The following is a 16,050-nucleotide window of genomic DNA, read 5'->3' as shown; positions in this document are numbered from 1 at the left end:
AGACTCAAGGCTACCAAGTCCTTCCACATGAGTTCATACGTCATCTATGCCTTGATTAGGAGTTTTGAGTATGCAGGACTACCTCACAGAGGAGTGATTGGAAGAGGACCCGACGAGGTTAGAGCTTGTGATTCCTATGCCTACTTGCATCATCCGCCAGGGAGAAACTACAAGTTAGTTAATGATACCTTCATAATGAACATCACAAGGACGTTGCAAGGCGGGATTCATAACAGATTATCTCAGGATGCACAGGAATTAGTAAAGAGGTACGGTGCTTGGTTTATTCAGTTTCCGAAGTTCACTTATATTAGAGTGCATGGATGTCCTTTACCTCCATACATGTTGCCGAGATATCTGACAGACAGAATTGTGTTACTTGAAGTAACAAGACAGTTGGCAGCATATGCGAAGGCATTCAGACACAGACATGGGAATGGAGTTCCAGTACCTATCATTTTGGATAACTCAGTTGAGGTATGTCCTAATGCTTTAGCTATGGATGACGCAGAGAAGGAGTTAGCCTTGTATTCTTTTTCATCCTTTGCTTTGAGAGAAAGCTTTGATCCACATGGACATTTAGAAGTTTAAGCATGAGTACCAAATAGAAGATTTTATGATGAATCTCTTAGATGATCTTGAAGTGAAACGAAAAATGCATTCTAGATTGCCTTTGGATTTCATCAAGAAATGCAAGATTTACAGAGTGGCCGACCAAGCTCAGGACAGTGGCAGACATATCCAGTCATCCTATGATCGAGAAAGCAAATCAGTAAGGTTAGATTGGAATGAGCCCGAGGTCGTGGATTTAGATGCTTTGATGGCTCCAGTCTTGTCTTGTACTTGCAGATGGGTTGACGTACAACATCAGAAGTTGAGAGAGCAAGGCATAGCTATGACTTTCACTTTGGAAGAGAAGCCAGCTGAAGGTGGAGCTAGTGTGAGTGAAGGCAATCCTAATCCTAGAAATTCAGGAGAAGGCAACCTTCGATGTGCCAGTGAGGGCAATCTCCATCCAAGAGGTTCGAAGAGGAAAGAAAGATCAGAAAAGAAGGAGTCTTCCAAGAAGAAACAAGGGGCCAATCAAGATCGTTCATCCGGTACATCTTCTAGACCACAGAAGGGGACACTTCAAGTGGAAGAATCTATGGAGTCGATGGTACAGAATGATAGGCAGGAAGAAGGACAGGCACAGCAAGGGTCACCAGATGGATCTCTCCAAGATTATGAGCTAGATGAAGACAATGAGATGACATCTCCTCCCAGACAAGAAGAAATAGTACATAAGGAAATTCAAGTTCAAGAGACAAGATCGGCTATCCCAGATTGGTTGAAGGAAAGATTAACTAAGGTGATCGTGATAGAAGATGAAGATAATGCAATTGATTTGGAAAGCCTTGTTGGACATTCTCACGAAGTAGCAGAGAAGAGGAAGGCTACCAAGATGTCCAAGATGATTCGAGATGAGACTGGATCCAGAAAACTGCAGATAGCTACACCGACAGTAGACAAATATGAAGGTGAGATCCTAGCAGAGGAATATGATATACAGACTTTTGAGCTAGGACCATCCACAGCGGAGCAGACATTGGATGATGCCACCGACTCGTTTGAAGCATTGAAAGACAAGCTTAGAGAAGAAATGGAAAAGAATAGAAAGCTTGAGAGAGAGGTCGGTGCATGGAGGATATATTTCAGTCATATCAATGAACCTTTGGGACGTCAGGATCCAGTTAGATCACCAGTGTAGGCACTTCCCCTTCAATCGATCAATGAGGCAGAAAGATTCAGGAATATGGTCCAGCGTACGAGTACTTGGATGGATAAATCTCATACAGTTGCCATAGAATTTGTAACAAGGATGATGAAGACTATTCATCAGGCTATCCAGGTTCTTGAAATAATCCACAATTTGATGATAACAGTAGCCGCATTTGCTCATACCAAAGATGTTATCATTCCTGTCTTGAAGGTAATTAGACACACATCAAGGAGGGTCTTAACGCAAGAAAAGATCTTAGATGGAGGACCTCACAGTTTGCTTCAGTGGTCAACCTTACTCTATATGAAGAGTGTTCTCTTCGAGGACATCAGTGTTAAATGTAGCCAAGTTGAGGAGGTGATCAACCCGATCTAGGACAGAGTATTTGAGGTACTTCGTACCATTCTTGGCAGGAGGATCGAGGTCGAGACAGATGTGGATATGCAAGAATTAGAGGATAGAATCAAGGTCATCTTTTGTAAGGACGCCAATGTCACAGATGAGCAATATGATCAGATGTTCGCCACCATGCTCCTGATTGAAAGAACAAAGGAACTTGAATCTTCATGGGACGCAGCTCTTCTAGACGCATTTGATCAAGTCATCCACTTGGAAGAAAGTATGAAGAATCTTCCCGAGATTCCAATTGCTGAGATCGAAGGAATCGTGTCAAGATTCATTGCATATGCTAAAAAAGAGAATTGGAAAGGGAATAAGATTCTAGATGATAGGTTGTTATAGATGACATGGCACCTTAATTGTCATTGGTTTATGTCTCCTAGGTTTTTTTGCCAAATTTAATATTTGGCTATGCATTTAATATTGTTCAGTAAAAAGGAGGCCATTTGTAACAAACCCTAATTAGGGTTTAGGTGTCATGATCTTGACCATTGATCTACTTTCAATCTAGACCTTTCATTGTAATTGAGGATGCTATATATACCCTCATTTTCATTTCATTTGTAATAGAGCTAATAGTTAGATATCAGAGAGTTTGTTGTAGTAGAGAGATTAGAGTTAGAAGCAATTTTACTTTGTAGTAAGATTGAGTTTGAGGAAAGGAATTCAAGCAATTGTTGTACATGATGATTTGGAAATCAATTAAATATTGAAGTTATGGTGTTTTGTTGCAACTTTCTTGGTTATCTTCATGGTTGTTCAATTCATTTGAATCATGCTCAATCAAAGTAGTGTGTTAATTTGAAGGACATAGTGTGAGACTTGATCTTTGGTAGGATTCGTTTTCCATACCACTAGCTTCTTGCTGATTGTAGGAACGCCTTGCGTGGTCGACTGGATATATTTGAATCACTTAACCTTCAATCATTATTGTATCTTGGATATGTACCTTCGTGGTAGTGTCTTTGATCTTTGATGCATTGAAAATCATTTTGTTACCTTAGAAGATCGCATCAATTTCAATTGAGTTGTTATCTTATGGCAAAATTGAAGTTGGTTGAATCTTGCCAAGTCTTGTCTACATGAAGTCATTCTTAGGGTTAGACTAGATTAGATCTCTTGCAAGCCCTATCCTTTTGTTATTTTTTGAAAATCTTCTTAGTTTAGTAAAATTTTGGAAATTCGGAGTGTAAGATCCCCTTAAGGATACAACAAATCACATCATACCGCTGGAAGCTTATCCACACGCAGAGACCCTACTAACCAGAACATTGGAGTCATCCTAACTGATCCTTCATGCGAATCTTCAGCAGTTAGAGAATTTTTTCAAGAGAGGATAAGATGCCTTTAGGTATTTTATTCTATGTATGATGGTGTACAAAATACACGTCAACAAGGGTCCAAACTACCTGCTTGGCAAGTTTTAGATCCAACAAAGAGGCAACAAGCCTTGAGGAGATGCTAGTGTTGTCCCATGAATACTCGTCTCTATTCAGGTGTCCACTACCCAAGATCATCTTGACTGCCAATATGAGAGGCAAATCCGAGTAGAGGAGGAGGCGCTTGAGCCTTAGGTCTATAATTTTTCATAATGAAACTTGGCCTGTCGATGCCGAGAGGGAAATTGGAGTGTTTGCTCCAAAACATGAGATGGACCTAGGATACACACTCAATATGAAACCAAAAAGAGGCTCTGTTGACATGGTTGGCGATGTAGGCTATCAACAAGAAGGAGAAAACCATGACTCTGAGAATAATTGGAAAGAGAATGAAAACAAATTGCAGAAAACCAATGCGAAAAAAAGGCTGGCACACTCTTTAATGCCAAATAATGAGGGTCGGATTTGCATTAAATTTGCCAGCTAAGGTAGCGAGGGATGTTTGTCCTCGACATGCCAAATCTCCCGTTCAGGCTACACAAACCATAAGTTGATTTGACAGTTTGGCAACTAGATCTCGTAAGGTGGATCAAGGAAAGCTTAGCTCATAACTGTAGCTTGGATGACGTAATTGAATACAGGCCCACTCTTCCCGAAATAGGTAAGATTTAAATTTGAAATTGAAGTAACCATTACACTTAGCCGCCAAGGTTAAATTTAATGTTTGCCCTGTTAATGAAGCTTTAAATAGCTTTTGCATATTCCTGAAGAGACTCTTGCATCTGAAATGAAATCCTCTGAGGCCCTTGCCTGTCAAGTGTGATGGTCTGCTTGAATAAAAGGTAGATTTCCCTGATCCCAGCTGTAGAGGTAGGTTCCTTGAGCAACTATTTTCAAGAGAGCATCTGCCTTTGAGTTTGCTTCTCTGTAGATGTGCTTTGCTTCATAGTTTTCAATCCTATCTAGGCTTGCAATTATATTGTCTAGGATTCCCTGCAATCTCCAATTTGGAGTATTTTTCCTCTTGATCGCATTTATTGCTATCTTTGAATCACCCTCCACTAAAATGTTATTTAAACCATGTTTTATGCAATCTATCGGTCCAAATTGCAATGCTTTGAATTCTGCTATGTTGTTTATGTCTGGGGGGATTGACTTTGCCATTTTCCCAAGAATTGCTCCTGTGTGATCTCTGATTACATATCCTATGCCTGAAGGACCCGGATTGCCTCTAGAAGTGCCATCAAAATTTAGTTTTAACTAGCCAGGATTTGAAGGAGACCAGATAGCAGCCTTTCTCATATTGTCTTTTTGCCCAAAGGAGGGAGGAATCCTAATTCCATGCCAGTTTTTCCTAATGCTTTCATCCCACGATGAGAAAGCTTTAGACGGTCCCAAAGAAAAGGCTATCTTACAGTTGACTGAATCCACTATAACCGATTCAATTGAGTTCAAGATTGTTTCTAATCTTCTGGATTTGTTATCAAATAGCCTATGATTCCTCTCCTTCCAAATATCCCAGACTAAACATGATGGGGATACTTCCATAATTAAGCTCAGGGTGGACTCCTTAGTTGGGATAGGCCAGCTTTGGAACAGAGATTTAATGTCATTTGGTAGAGCTGTGATCAACCCAAGTTTAGCACAGAGCCATCGCCAGCATTTGGAAGCAAAGGGACAAGTGAGTAGTAGATGGTCCACTGACTCTGATTGAGCTTTGCACATGATGCACCTAGAGGGTCCCGCGTACCCCATTTTTGTGAACATTTCTGCAATTAAGAATTTCCTCTAATAGGCTAGCCATGCAAAGATCCCTGCCTTAGGAATAACTTTAGAACTCCAAAACAACTTCTTAGGAATATCCAGTTGATCTTGAATAGCATTGCTGACTAGTACTTTGTAACCATCTTTAGGATTGTAGTGCCCTATTTTGGAAGGTACCCAAATTAAAGAATCATTCCCTCTTCTCAGATTGACATTTCTTTCTTTTAAGAGCTCTTTGAGTTGATCTAAATCATTCCTAGAGGTTGGAACTCCTTCCAATGATTTCCATCTCCAACTTTGAGAACTGGGTGAGCCATCATTAATCGGATAATCTCTTACTCTGACACCCTAGTGATTCTTAAGCCAGTTCTTTGTTATAGGAATGTTAAGTGAGTTCGCAATAGGTGGGTAGCCTCCCCAAGAATCTTCCCAAAAAAGGCTTGATGCTCCATCCCAGATGTCCCATGTGAGCTGTTCTGAGATCATATTTCTGCATGAGATTAAAAAATTCCATGTTCTTGATCCCTTGGGAATGAGTTTTCTCTTAGAAGATTGATAGGTTCTTGATCTGGTAAATATTTGGTAGCTAGCATTCTAGCCCATGTGGTATTGGGATTCTTAATGAACTTCCATACTAGTTTGGCCCCTAAGGCTTTGTTTTGCAATTTGAGGTCCTTAATACCTGAACCCCCTAGGACCTTGGGCTTGATTATTTTTTCCCATGCAATTAGAGATATTATGTGTTTCTCCTTTGTATTTTGCCAAAAAAAACTCCTCATTTTCTTAATTAGAAAGGAATTAGCACCAGATGAGAGAGATAGAATGGATAATAGATAGATGGGCAGGGTCGATATTACTGGTTGAATCATTACTAGTCTTCCTGCCCAAGACAACCATTTCCCTTTCCAGGAATTTGAGGTCTAATCCACTTTTAGCTTAAGAGGATCCTACGATTTAGCATTCCTCATGCCATGATCAATTGGGATACCCAAATGGATACAAGGGAGGGATCCTTCACTACAATCCAAAATTGAAAGTATTTTGGACTACAAGAGTTTAGAGGTAGAAAAGAAATAGACCTTTGACTTGTCCTTGTTCCTTATTTGGCCTAAAGCTTTCCCAAAAGTGTCTAGAATCTATTTTAGATGGGAAGCTTCTTTGATTTTTGCTGCCCCCAAGAGGAGATTATCATCTACAAACTACTGGTATGTAACTGCAAAGTTTCTGGTTACTTTGATTCCCTCTAAAAGATTGTTCATATGGCTTCTTTTTAATGTCCTTCCCAAAACCTCCCCCATTATAATGTAGAGAAAAGGAGAGATAGGATCTCCTTGTCTGATTCCCCTTGTCAAGGAAAAGAAGCCTTCTGGTTTCCCATTTACCAAGATTGAGAATTTCGGGGTGGAGATGCATTCAAAGACCCAATCAATCCATTGTTTTGCAAAACCAAAGGCTTGAACAACCTTGCAAAGGAAGCACCACTCTACACTATCATAAGCCTTTGAAATATCTACTTTAATCATCATGCCTAGTCTTTTTGTACTTTGGAGAGTATGGATTTCTTCTTGTGCTATTATAGCCCCATCAAGAATCGAACAACCTGCAACAAACCCTATTTGTTCTTTTGATATAATTGATTCCATGAGGGGCTTCATTCTATTCATCATGACTTTTGAAAGGATTTTATAAACTGTATTGCAAAGTGAGATAGGTCTGAAATCTCCCAGTTTTATTGCATTCTCCTTCTTTGGGATGAGGATGATGAATGTGTTGTTTACTTCCTTAAGAATCCTTCTTGATCTTCTTGAGCATTCCAGAGCTTCCACAAGATCCTGACCTAAGATGTGCCAGCACTTCTTAAAGAAATCCGCTAGAAAGCCATCCGGGCCAGGAGCTTTACCCAAGGGCAGTTGATTGAGGGCTTGAAATACTTCATCCATCTTTATTCTCTCATTAAGATTTTGGTTTTGCTCATTTGTTATGATCTTGGGGATCACTTCCAACATCTTATTTTTCTCTGACAGCTGAGAACCTTCAAGATTATTTAGAAGATTAAAGAAGAAAGAGGTGTTTTCATTCTTGATTTCATCAGGATCCTCTATGATCTAGTTGTCCTTGGACTCCAGTTTTGATATCCAGTTCTTGCTCCTTCTAATCTTTGTTACATTGTGGAAGAACTTAGTGTTTCTGTCTCCCATACTAAGCCAATTCTCCCTCGATTTCTGCTTCTAGAATATTTCTTCTTTAGATAAGATATCCTCATATTCCAATAGGAGCATCTTTTCTTGTTGGAAGGATTCCAGGTCCATACCTTCCAGGATGATCTTATCATTTAGAGATGCCCTTCTTCCTTCTATTGAACTTTTTGTTGAGAAGATATTTCTGAAGTGCTAGGAGTTCCATTGAAGCAGTTTGTGTTTGACAATTTTCAACTTAGCATTAAAGCAGAAGAGTTTTGATCCTTCCATCGACGCTTCCTGCCACCAGTTTTCTATCAAAGTGAGAGAATTTTGGTCCTTCATCCACATTTTTTCAAACTTGAATGGGGATTTGCAATTTATCTTGTTGCCAAGCAAGGAAAGCAATATGGGATAATGATTTGATCCTGAATAGGGAATAACCGAGTAGGAAGGGGAGAATGGAAAGCACCTAAAATCTCCTTGCCAGAAGAATCTATCTAATTTTTCTACAATATTGCTAAATCCTTTCCTTCAATTTGTCCAAGTGAACAAATCACCTGAGTCTATTTCCATTAGGCCGTTCCTATCAATCCAATTGTTGAAGTCCTGCTGAGTTCCACCTAAGCGGATTAATCCTCCCCTTTTATCAGAAGATCTTCTAATAGCATTGAAGTCACCCCCTATAAAGAGTTGTTCCTTAGTTAAAAAAGACAGGACTACGTCTAAGGAAGACCATAAGAGACATTTTTTGAGGGGGGAGACTGGGCCATAAGTATTTATAACAAAGAAAGATGAATTGGACTAGAGGTGAGAAACTTTTGCCAAGATCCAAATTCTGTTTGAAGCAATGCCATCAACTTTAACTTGGGAAGGCTTCCAGATTATCATTAGGCCTCCTGAAGCCCCATTTGAGTTCACTATCACTTGTGAGGAAGTTAGAAAATGGGGGCTAATTCCACTACCAAATGCAACTGCTTGCATATTATCTAGCTTTGTTTCTTGTAAAAAAAAGATTTCTGCACTGACCAAAAGAATCCTCCTTTTGATCACACTTTGTTTGTTAGGGGAATTGAGGCCCCTAACATTCCATGATAAGATTTTCATTGTTGTTCAGGAAGGGGATTCCCCTTCCCTACTTTCCAGAGGTCTTGAAGTTTGGATTGGTTCTCAGTAGCACCATCTAAAGATCTAGCTTCTATAAGAGATTTGCAGCCTTTCTTAGGAGGGGAAGAGCCAAAGTCTGGTTTTTCCAATCCAACTTGAATCTGATGTAGGCCTAACTTTCTTTTTTCTTTGACCTGAGAGTAGAGGACTGCTAATGGGGTATCTACAATTGTGTCCGAGTCTTCATCCTGGACCATTAGATCCTGCAGAAGTTTCTTAGCATTTTCATCTAAGGAGAAGCCCAGAACTTGAGGAGCTGAAGTCGGAGATAACATGGATGGGATTGGACTGCCCATTGATAGATTAAGATACTGTTCTACTGAGGGAAAATCTAAGGAAGAGTGGATCTCATCATCAGATAGAAGAGGCTCATGATCCTCTTCTAAATCAGCTATAAGATCATTTTCAATGACCTCCTCTTCCTCCAGGATTTTAGCAATATGCAAAGGTTTATTGATAGGTTTCTTTAGGTGGAGGGAACCTTTCTGCTTGTTGCGCCTTAGACTATTTTTCTTTTTTAGAACCTTGGAAGGAGGCTGAGAGAAGATATTAAAATCTCCTCTAGAGAGGGAAGGAGTTTTCTTTTGACCAAATAACTTTAGAATTGGGGAGAGAATGAGAGGGGGACAACTAAGAGGAGAAAGAGGAGAAGATGGGGAGACCATACTTGTACTAGAGGGCAGCAATTGGCCTTGAGATTCTTTAGGGCGGAGGTTAGATCTAGAAGTGAAAAGCATCTGAGGCTTTGGAGGAGCTGAAGGCACTGGAGAGGAGACATGAACTTTGTCTTGAGGCTGACAAATGGTGATCCTTCCTAGCTGGTTTGCCTCCACTGCAGGTGGAACCAATAGATTATCCTGATCCCTGACCAACTTCTGACCTTCTTGCTCTGGGGTAGCTCCATGTTGGGGCTAGTGTGTAAGGTGAATAGTGCCCATTGAGGCTGCCATTGGGCTGTTTTTGATTATTTGGTTTCGAAGAATACATTTGCTAGGGATTTGCTTACCCAGCCTTTGCACTTTTTGCTTCCATCTTCCCATTTTTGAAATGATTTCTAGGACACTGTAGAAGCCTTTTTGAAGATCAATCTCCACATTGATGTTTGCTACATCTCCTTTAAGACCTTTCAAAAAATCCTCCTCAATACCCACTAGGGTTCCTAAAGCATCACCAATTTTTAGCAAAGCCTCCGGGCACCAAAACTCAGATGGAAGGCCCACTAAAGACAACCAAACAGGGGATTTCTCGAATCTGTGATTCGCCGGATCAAAGCCTGGTTTCTAGTTCATAAAGTTGAAAGATGACCCTTGGAAGAACAATGGGCAGCCTTCTGTGATTACTTTCTTTAGGGAAGAGTCAACACACTCTAGAAGAAAGAAATCATCCTGCAACGGTCTGATTGTGATCAAACCTGGAAAAGAGGACATCCACTAGGAGATTATATCTTTGCTGTTCCCGCCTATACCACACCATTGTGCAAAAAAGGTATTTTCTTTGAATCGAGCAATCATGGGGTTGATGGAATCAAAAGGTAGGACAAAAAGTTTGCTACCCATGGTTTTCCGATTCCATTTTTGATCCTGGCAAGCAGAGTTAGGAGGCGGACGATGGAAAAAAGGTTTTTTGAAACCCGATTTATTGGTGCTCCTGAAAGGCATTAAAGGAGCAGCTGCAGGGAAAGTCTGCTTAGTTTGGTGACCATCATGGTTGCGGGCCACAGATGCATTGGATGTAGAGCATTTTTGAACCCTAGCTGAGATGGGGATATTATTAGGGCCTATCGCCACTTTCTTAGCCCAGGAGTCCAAGCTTAAGTGATTTCGAGGGTTTATGGCCTGGGCATTAAAGCCCAGCCAAGATTGTGTTTGAAGGGTCTGATTCTTCTTTCCTTGTGTGATCGAGGGCATATGGTATGAGTGCGGAGTTTGAAAACACACTGATTTCTTTATCACCGGCGGAGGATCTCTAGTAGAGAAACGTCGTGGGCTCCATGGCCTCCCAGACCCCCTACTAGGCCTTGATTCGAACCCGCCATGAACCCACCAAGAACCCGCCATCCAGATACTCAACTTACAGTATTTTCTTGGCTGCCATGCCTAGAAAACTTTTGACTGCTAGGTTCCACTCTTTTTCTGCAATTCACTCCAACTAGAAAGCGTTGATATTCTTCTGACAGACTGGTAATCGGGCTCATGTGGAGGATAGTCATTAATGAGATGAATTGACCATTTTGTCATACAAATAAAATTTTATGACCATGAAACTGCTCCAGATTCAATTCATCGATCTTGACCTCATTACCAGATAAAAGGGTTCTTATTACATTGCAATTCATCGATCTTGACCTCATTACCAGATAAAAGGGTTCTTATTACATTGCAATTCTACCATCATTTGCCGTCATTATAAGAACTCCCTACATGGCAACAGGTGCAATTTGGAGGGATAAATGTTGCTGCTTTGTCTTCAGATTCTAGTGTACTAGGTGTGTGAGCAGATTTACATCTTTCAACAGCCTTTTCCTTAGGCGTTAGCACCTATACATGCCGACGTGACATCAGCAGACCTTACTCTGTGTTTTAAAGAGAGCTTAAGTATATATGATAGCCAAAATAAGAAATTTTTGACATCATTTTCCAGTTCAGAAATAAGTTTGCTTTCTGAGAATTCTGTAACTAGTGTATAAGTTCTGATTTGGTGTATAAGTTGTTCATTCAAGAATATATTATTACCATTTTCCTTGTGTTCATCATTCTTATACATGAATGTAAAACCATTGCGAATCTGCAAACTATAAACCTGCAATTCTGAAATACATTTCTCTACAAACAAAAACCTGATGTTCTCAGTACTATGCATATTATTTGACAAAATGTTGATAAAGGAAATTGGAAAATTTTGGAAAAAGAAGGTAGGGGGTTTTTACAGACATCAGTCTAACTAAAATGATTATGAATATTAAAAATTTAAAAATATGAATGAAAAGATTAGTTCAAAAATTGTTACCCTATTCCTCGTTATTTTATTTTGAATGATTACAGAGCTGCTTGCAGTTTCGTCAAGTAAATATGATATAGATACATAGATTACAAATTAGCTTGCATTCTCCTCAAGTAAATTCGCAATATTTATATATAGATAGAGAAAGCTTACACTGATATCAACTTCCGAAGATTACAAATATTCTCAAGTAAATTTGCAACATTTATATATATAGAGAGAGAAAGCTTACAATGATATCAACTTCCGAAGATTTCCAATCTCCTTTGGTATAGGACCAGAAAAGTTATTCTGGCCAAAGGCCCTGAAAAAATGAATGTTTCTGAGATCCAATTCTGGGTTGTGCTAGTAAATAAATTTGAATGGGCTGACCCATATGAAATGAATGAATCAAAGAAATTTAACTAATCAACATGATTTTGATTTTGATTTGTTTCATTAAGTTAACGCAAGTAGAACATTAGATGAAGAGGAAGAGCTTACAAGTATTGCATCTCAGTGAGTTTCCCCATGAAAGAAGGAATGCTCCCACTAAAATAGTTCTTGTTCAGATTCCTACCAACAAAATTTACAAATCCATCTCACGGGGTAATAGAGAGAACAACAAAAATCTATCCAAGTATTAATCTTTGAAGTGGCATCTAAATAACAAGGTAATATTTCTAAGACAAAATAATCAAATTTATGTAAAAAATGGATTTTTTTTCTGCCCTTCGGTAAGCTAATATTTTCGCATACTGAATATCATGTTTATTATCCAGATTCCAAACAATAAGAACATAAACTTACTAACAAACAAGCTTTAAACTCACAGATCGAAGAGGTAAGTCAGAGTAGCCAGTTCTTCTGGGAGCTCTCCTGTTTTGTCCAACTCGGTGACTATCCTGAAAGAAGAAAGCTTCCCGATGACTTAGTATTGAGCACATTTCAAATTCTCCATTCCACTTCGTAAAAAATTCTCAACCTCTCCAGAAAAATTAATGTAAATAATTAGTAACTAACCATTAATTTCATCTTTTAACTGCATAATGTTGACGAAAATTTTCAAGTTTAGATAAATTCAACAAATCTGAACAGAGATTTGAAGAATTCTTCAACTCAAAGTAAATTGAAATTTGGGAAATTATCAAGATTGAAACAAATTCAATACAGCTGAGGTGATGTAAGAGGATGTTTATCAAGATGAACTGACTTTTCACCAATTCTTAATCTGTCCAGGGGTACAATCTAGGAAATTAAGGTAACTTACTATGGTATATAGTGTGGGAACATATTTAGATCTTTTACTGCAGTGCACCAACCAACAGAAGATTAACTTGATTCATATTAGATGCAAAAATTTTGTTGCTGACCATTGGCATCTGTATGGAGATTTAAAGCTAGTTTTTTAAATTACCGATGTAGCAAGATTCAGTCAACTTTTAAAAGAATTTGTTAAGATATTGCAGTTCAAAGCGCAATAAACATGTCAATAACGGAATTGATCTCGATTTATCTGACAGACTGACTGAAATGTGGCCCTTATTTTGCCTAAGACCTTTTTCATACAGCTCCCCATCTTCAAACTAAATATATATTACAATGATTTTAAGCATACATCAGGAAAAAGATTTTTTTGGAGACAACTGTGTACGAAAAGAAATCAAACTGATGTTTTGGCTCTCCCTTAGGATCCATCATTGAGATAAGAACCAATTATACACAGATAGAGTGGACTATTCGGACTCTTTCTAAAAACTCTTAAGTCTCCTATCTTAAAATAACAAACTAATTCAGCCAATATTTAAAAAATAAAAGAACTGCCCATTTCGGGTTCGATGTGCAGTTAGATCACTAGAAAGCCACAATTAGATGGAACAAATGCAATAATTAAAAATATGGTCAATTCATTCAGTTTTCATATGTTGGCTGCATTAGTTTTAATTATAATATTGGAGACGGCACAGGGCTCTGCATCAGGAGATTTCTTAAGAGCTTGACTTGCCTTCAAATCCCCTGAACTCGTTTCTAAATAATATATAAGATAAATGAAGAACACTTTTTTTTTTCAATTCCATGAAGGAAGCCTCAGACACCAAGTCAGCCTATCCTTTAGCAGTGAGTCTACACCTAAAAACCCATTTTGACCTTTTTAGTTTACAACCTCAAGCACAATTTCCCAAATTAAATATTAGGTAAACCTGAGCTATGTTGCTTGAAGAGTTGGTAAAACACTTGCTTTGTTAGAAGACCAGTAGAGCCTCATCTTCCTAATAGAAGTTCCTAGGTAAGTTTTAACTGGTTAATGGAAAATAATAAATTATATAACTAATAATACAATCCATTGAGCAGCAAGGTTAATGTAGGCATTACATTTGTGTAACATGGCAGTAGATTCCTGAGCAATCACACTTCATGACAAGTTTTAGCTCTGCTATACTTGCAGTAGAATTGGCTATGCCAGAGCATGGATCTGTAAGGTTCCATGTTGCAGATGATTCAATCTTCCACTTACCAGAAAGTGACCTTATTGCAGCAGCTGTTAAATTCAAACAACACAGGATGGCAGAAAGTTAAGGAACAGTCCATAAAACAGCATGCTACTAAACAAAACAAAATCACACATAAACCAATCTTGCCTTCCTTGGGATCTGTGACTGCTATTACTTGAGCTACCTGGAGCAAACATCCAAGGCCGCAAACAATACAGAGAAACCAAACTGGGGAAGCTAGAACTTCAATCTTTGACATGATGGAGGCAAAATTAATGTTGGGTTTTAGTGTTTCCCAAGATATCAGAGCTTGTATAAACTCCTCAATACTTGAATCATATTTCATATGTTCAACGTGAAACTCTCAATGTCATACTAATGAAAATGATTAAACCTATTACAAAACAAGAAGACTATATCATCTCCATATTGTCTAAAATATAGAAAGAGTATAACATAGCGATAGTATCACCGCATCAAAAAGGTAGATAAAAAATAAGTTGTTGCACCAATTGGATAAGATTACCATCAAATAATCACAAGATCACAAATTAATAGGCTACTACATAGCTAACTATTCTGAAAGACCCATAGCATTACTACTATACTCTGTATAATCACAGTCATACGTTCCAATGGGAGGTTCGATCTCATCATCTTGATTAGGATCTTTGACAATGGGTTGATAGTATGTCTTCTAACCTCTCTTTGGCTTGGTGCTTTCCTCTGCAAGGGGTTTAGGAATGTTGTTCTTATCCATATATTGGATAAGTAGTGTGAGCTCCTCTTCATTCAAATTATTTCTTCCATGACAAAAGAACTAGACATATTTGATCTTTGTTCTCTACCCAATTGACAAACCTTATTTCAACAAGATCATGAACCTGTCTTTTGGAATTTCTATAATTGTCAAAACTTGTAAAAAAATGTTAGTAAAGGTGAGTTCACTAGTGAATTCAGTAAGGTGCCTTCTATTGCCTTGAAAAATTTCTTCATTTATCTTGTTCTAGATATACCACAAAATCTCATTAGACAAAACAAGCTAGAAATTATTAAGCTTAGCAGAAAAAACACTAATATACCCAACCAAAATCTCAAACCAATTAAAACCTTCTTTGTAGTCCCAACCAAACAAATTACCCAAGAACATAGACCACAAAGAAGCAACAAATTTACAATCAATAAAAGGCGCTCAAGTTGATTCATGAACTTGGAAAAATGGACAAATCCTAGCTAGGACCTTCTCCACTGTAGACTGAAATTGCTCATCTTCAATGACCTTTTGTAAATTGAGCGTGGAGAGTTATAATGGCAAGGGCAAAGCGCTCTCTAATCCATAAACTAACTAAAAAGGAAACATTCCAATAGCTCTCTACCAAGCACAAATTAGTGGATGAGAACCAGAGGGAATGGCATAAAAGACTATATGATGCTCTATGGGTTGATATGGTAACATACAAGAGAGTTCTCAATCAAATATTTGAAAATGTATATATCAAACATTTATTGATATTAGCTATTATAGAAAATTCAAGATTACAAAAAAATTACATAAAACTTATGAGAAATGATATGTTATCAGATTTGGTATTTAAGAAATCAGTCTTATGATAATTGTTATAAACTTATATCAAAACGACCTTTGTGGCTTTGTCGAGAAAAGGGGTCCACCTTCAAAATAAATTATCCTCATCAACAATAATATTATCTTATGTTTTGGTGTCTATTTCCATTGCTAGACCCATGCATGACTACAAATATGTTTTGTGTTTCATTTTATTGAAAATGGTAGCACTTACAAAACTCAAAGTCTATACTAAATCATTGTAGTAATAGACACCAAAACATAAGATAATATTATTGTTGATGAGGATAATTTATTTTGAAGGTGGACACCTTTGCCCTACTGGGGTCAAATTGGCTTAGGGCAC

At 38.2% G+C, this 16,050-nt stretch overlaps 1 protein-coding gene across 3 annotated transcripts in view; it reads right to left on the bottom strand.

Moving 5' to 3' along the window:
* LOC131053394 (probable LRR receptor-like serine/threonine-protein kinase At1g56130) overlaps positions 1-15,528 on the bottom strand; it is a 130,479-nt gene extending 114,951 nt beyond the window's left edge. For all 3 annotated transcript variants that reach the window (XM_057987995.2, XM_057987996.2, XM_057987997.2), the window contains exons 1-5: positions 14,267-15,528; positions 14,001-14,166; positions 12,461-12,532; positions 12,132-12,203; positions 11,881-11,952 (exon numbers count right to left, since the gene is read on the bottom strand). In XM_057987995.2, coding sequence (XP_057843978.2) covers positions 11,881-11,952; positions 12,132-12,203; positions 12,461-12,532; positions 14,001-14,166; positions 14,267-14,465 — 581 coding nt within the window. In that variant the 5' untranslated portion in view covers positions 14,466-15,528. The remainder of the gene's footprint in view (positions 1-11,880; positions 11,953-12,131; positions 12,204-12,460; positions 12,533-14,000; positions 14,167-14,266) is intronic.
* Between the last annotated feature and the right edge of the window lie 522 nt (positions 15,529-16,050).

The sequence above is a fragment of the Cryptomeria japonica genome, chromosome 11 (genome assembly GCF_030272615.1).
Source record: "Cryptomeria japonica chromosome 11, Sugi_1.0, whole genome shotgun sequence".
Taxonomy (NCBI): Eukaryota; Viridiplantae; Streptophyta; class Pinopsida; order Cupressales; family Cupressaceae; genus Cryptomeria; species Cryptomeria japonica.
Note: the sequence above shows the minus strand (reverse complement) of the source record. Positions and strands in the feature narration are given on the sequence as shown.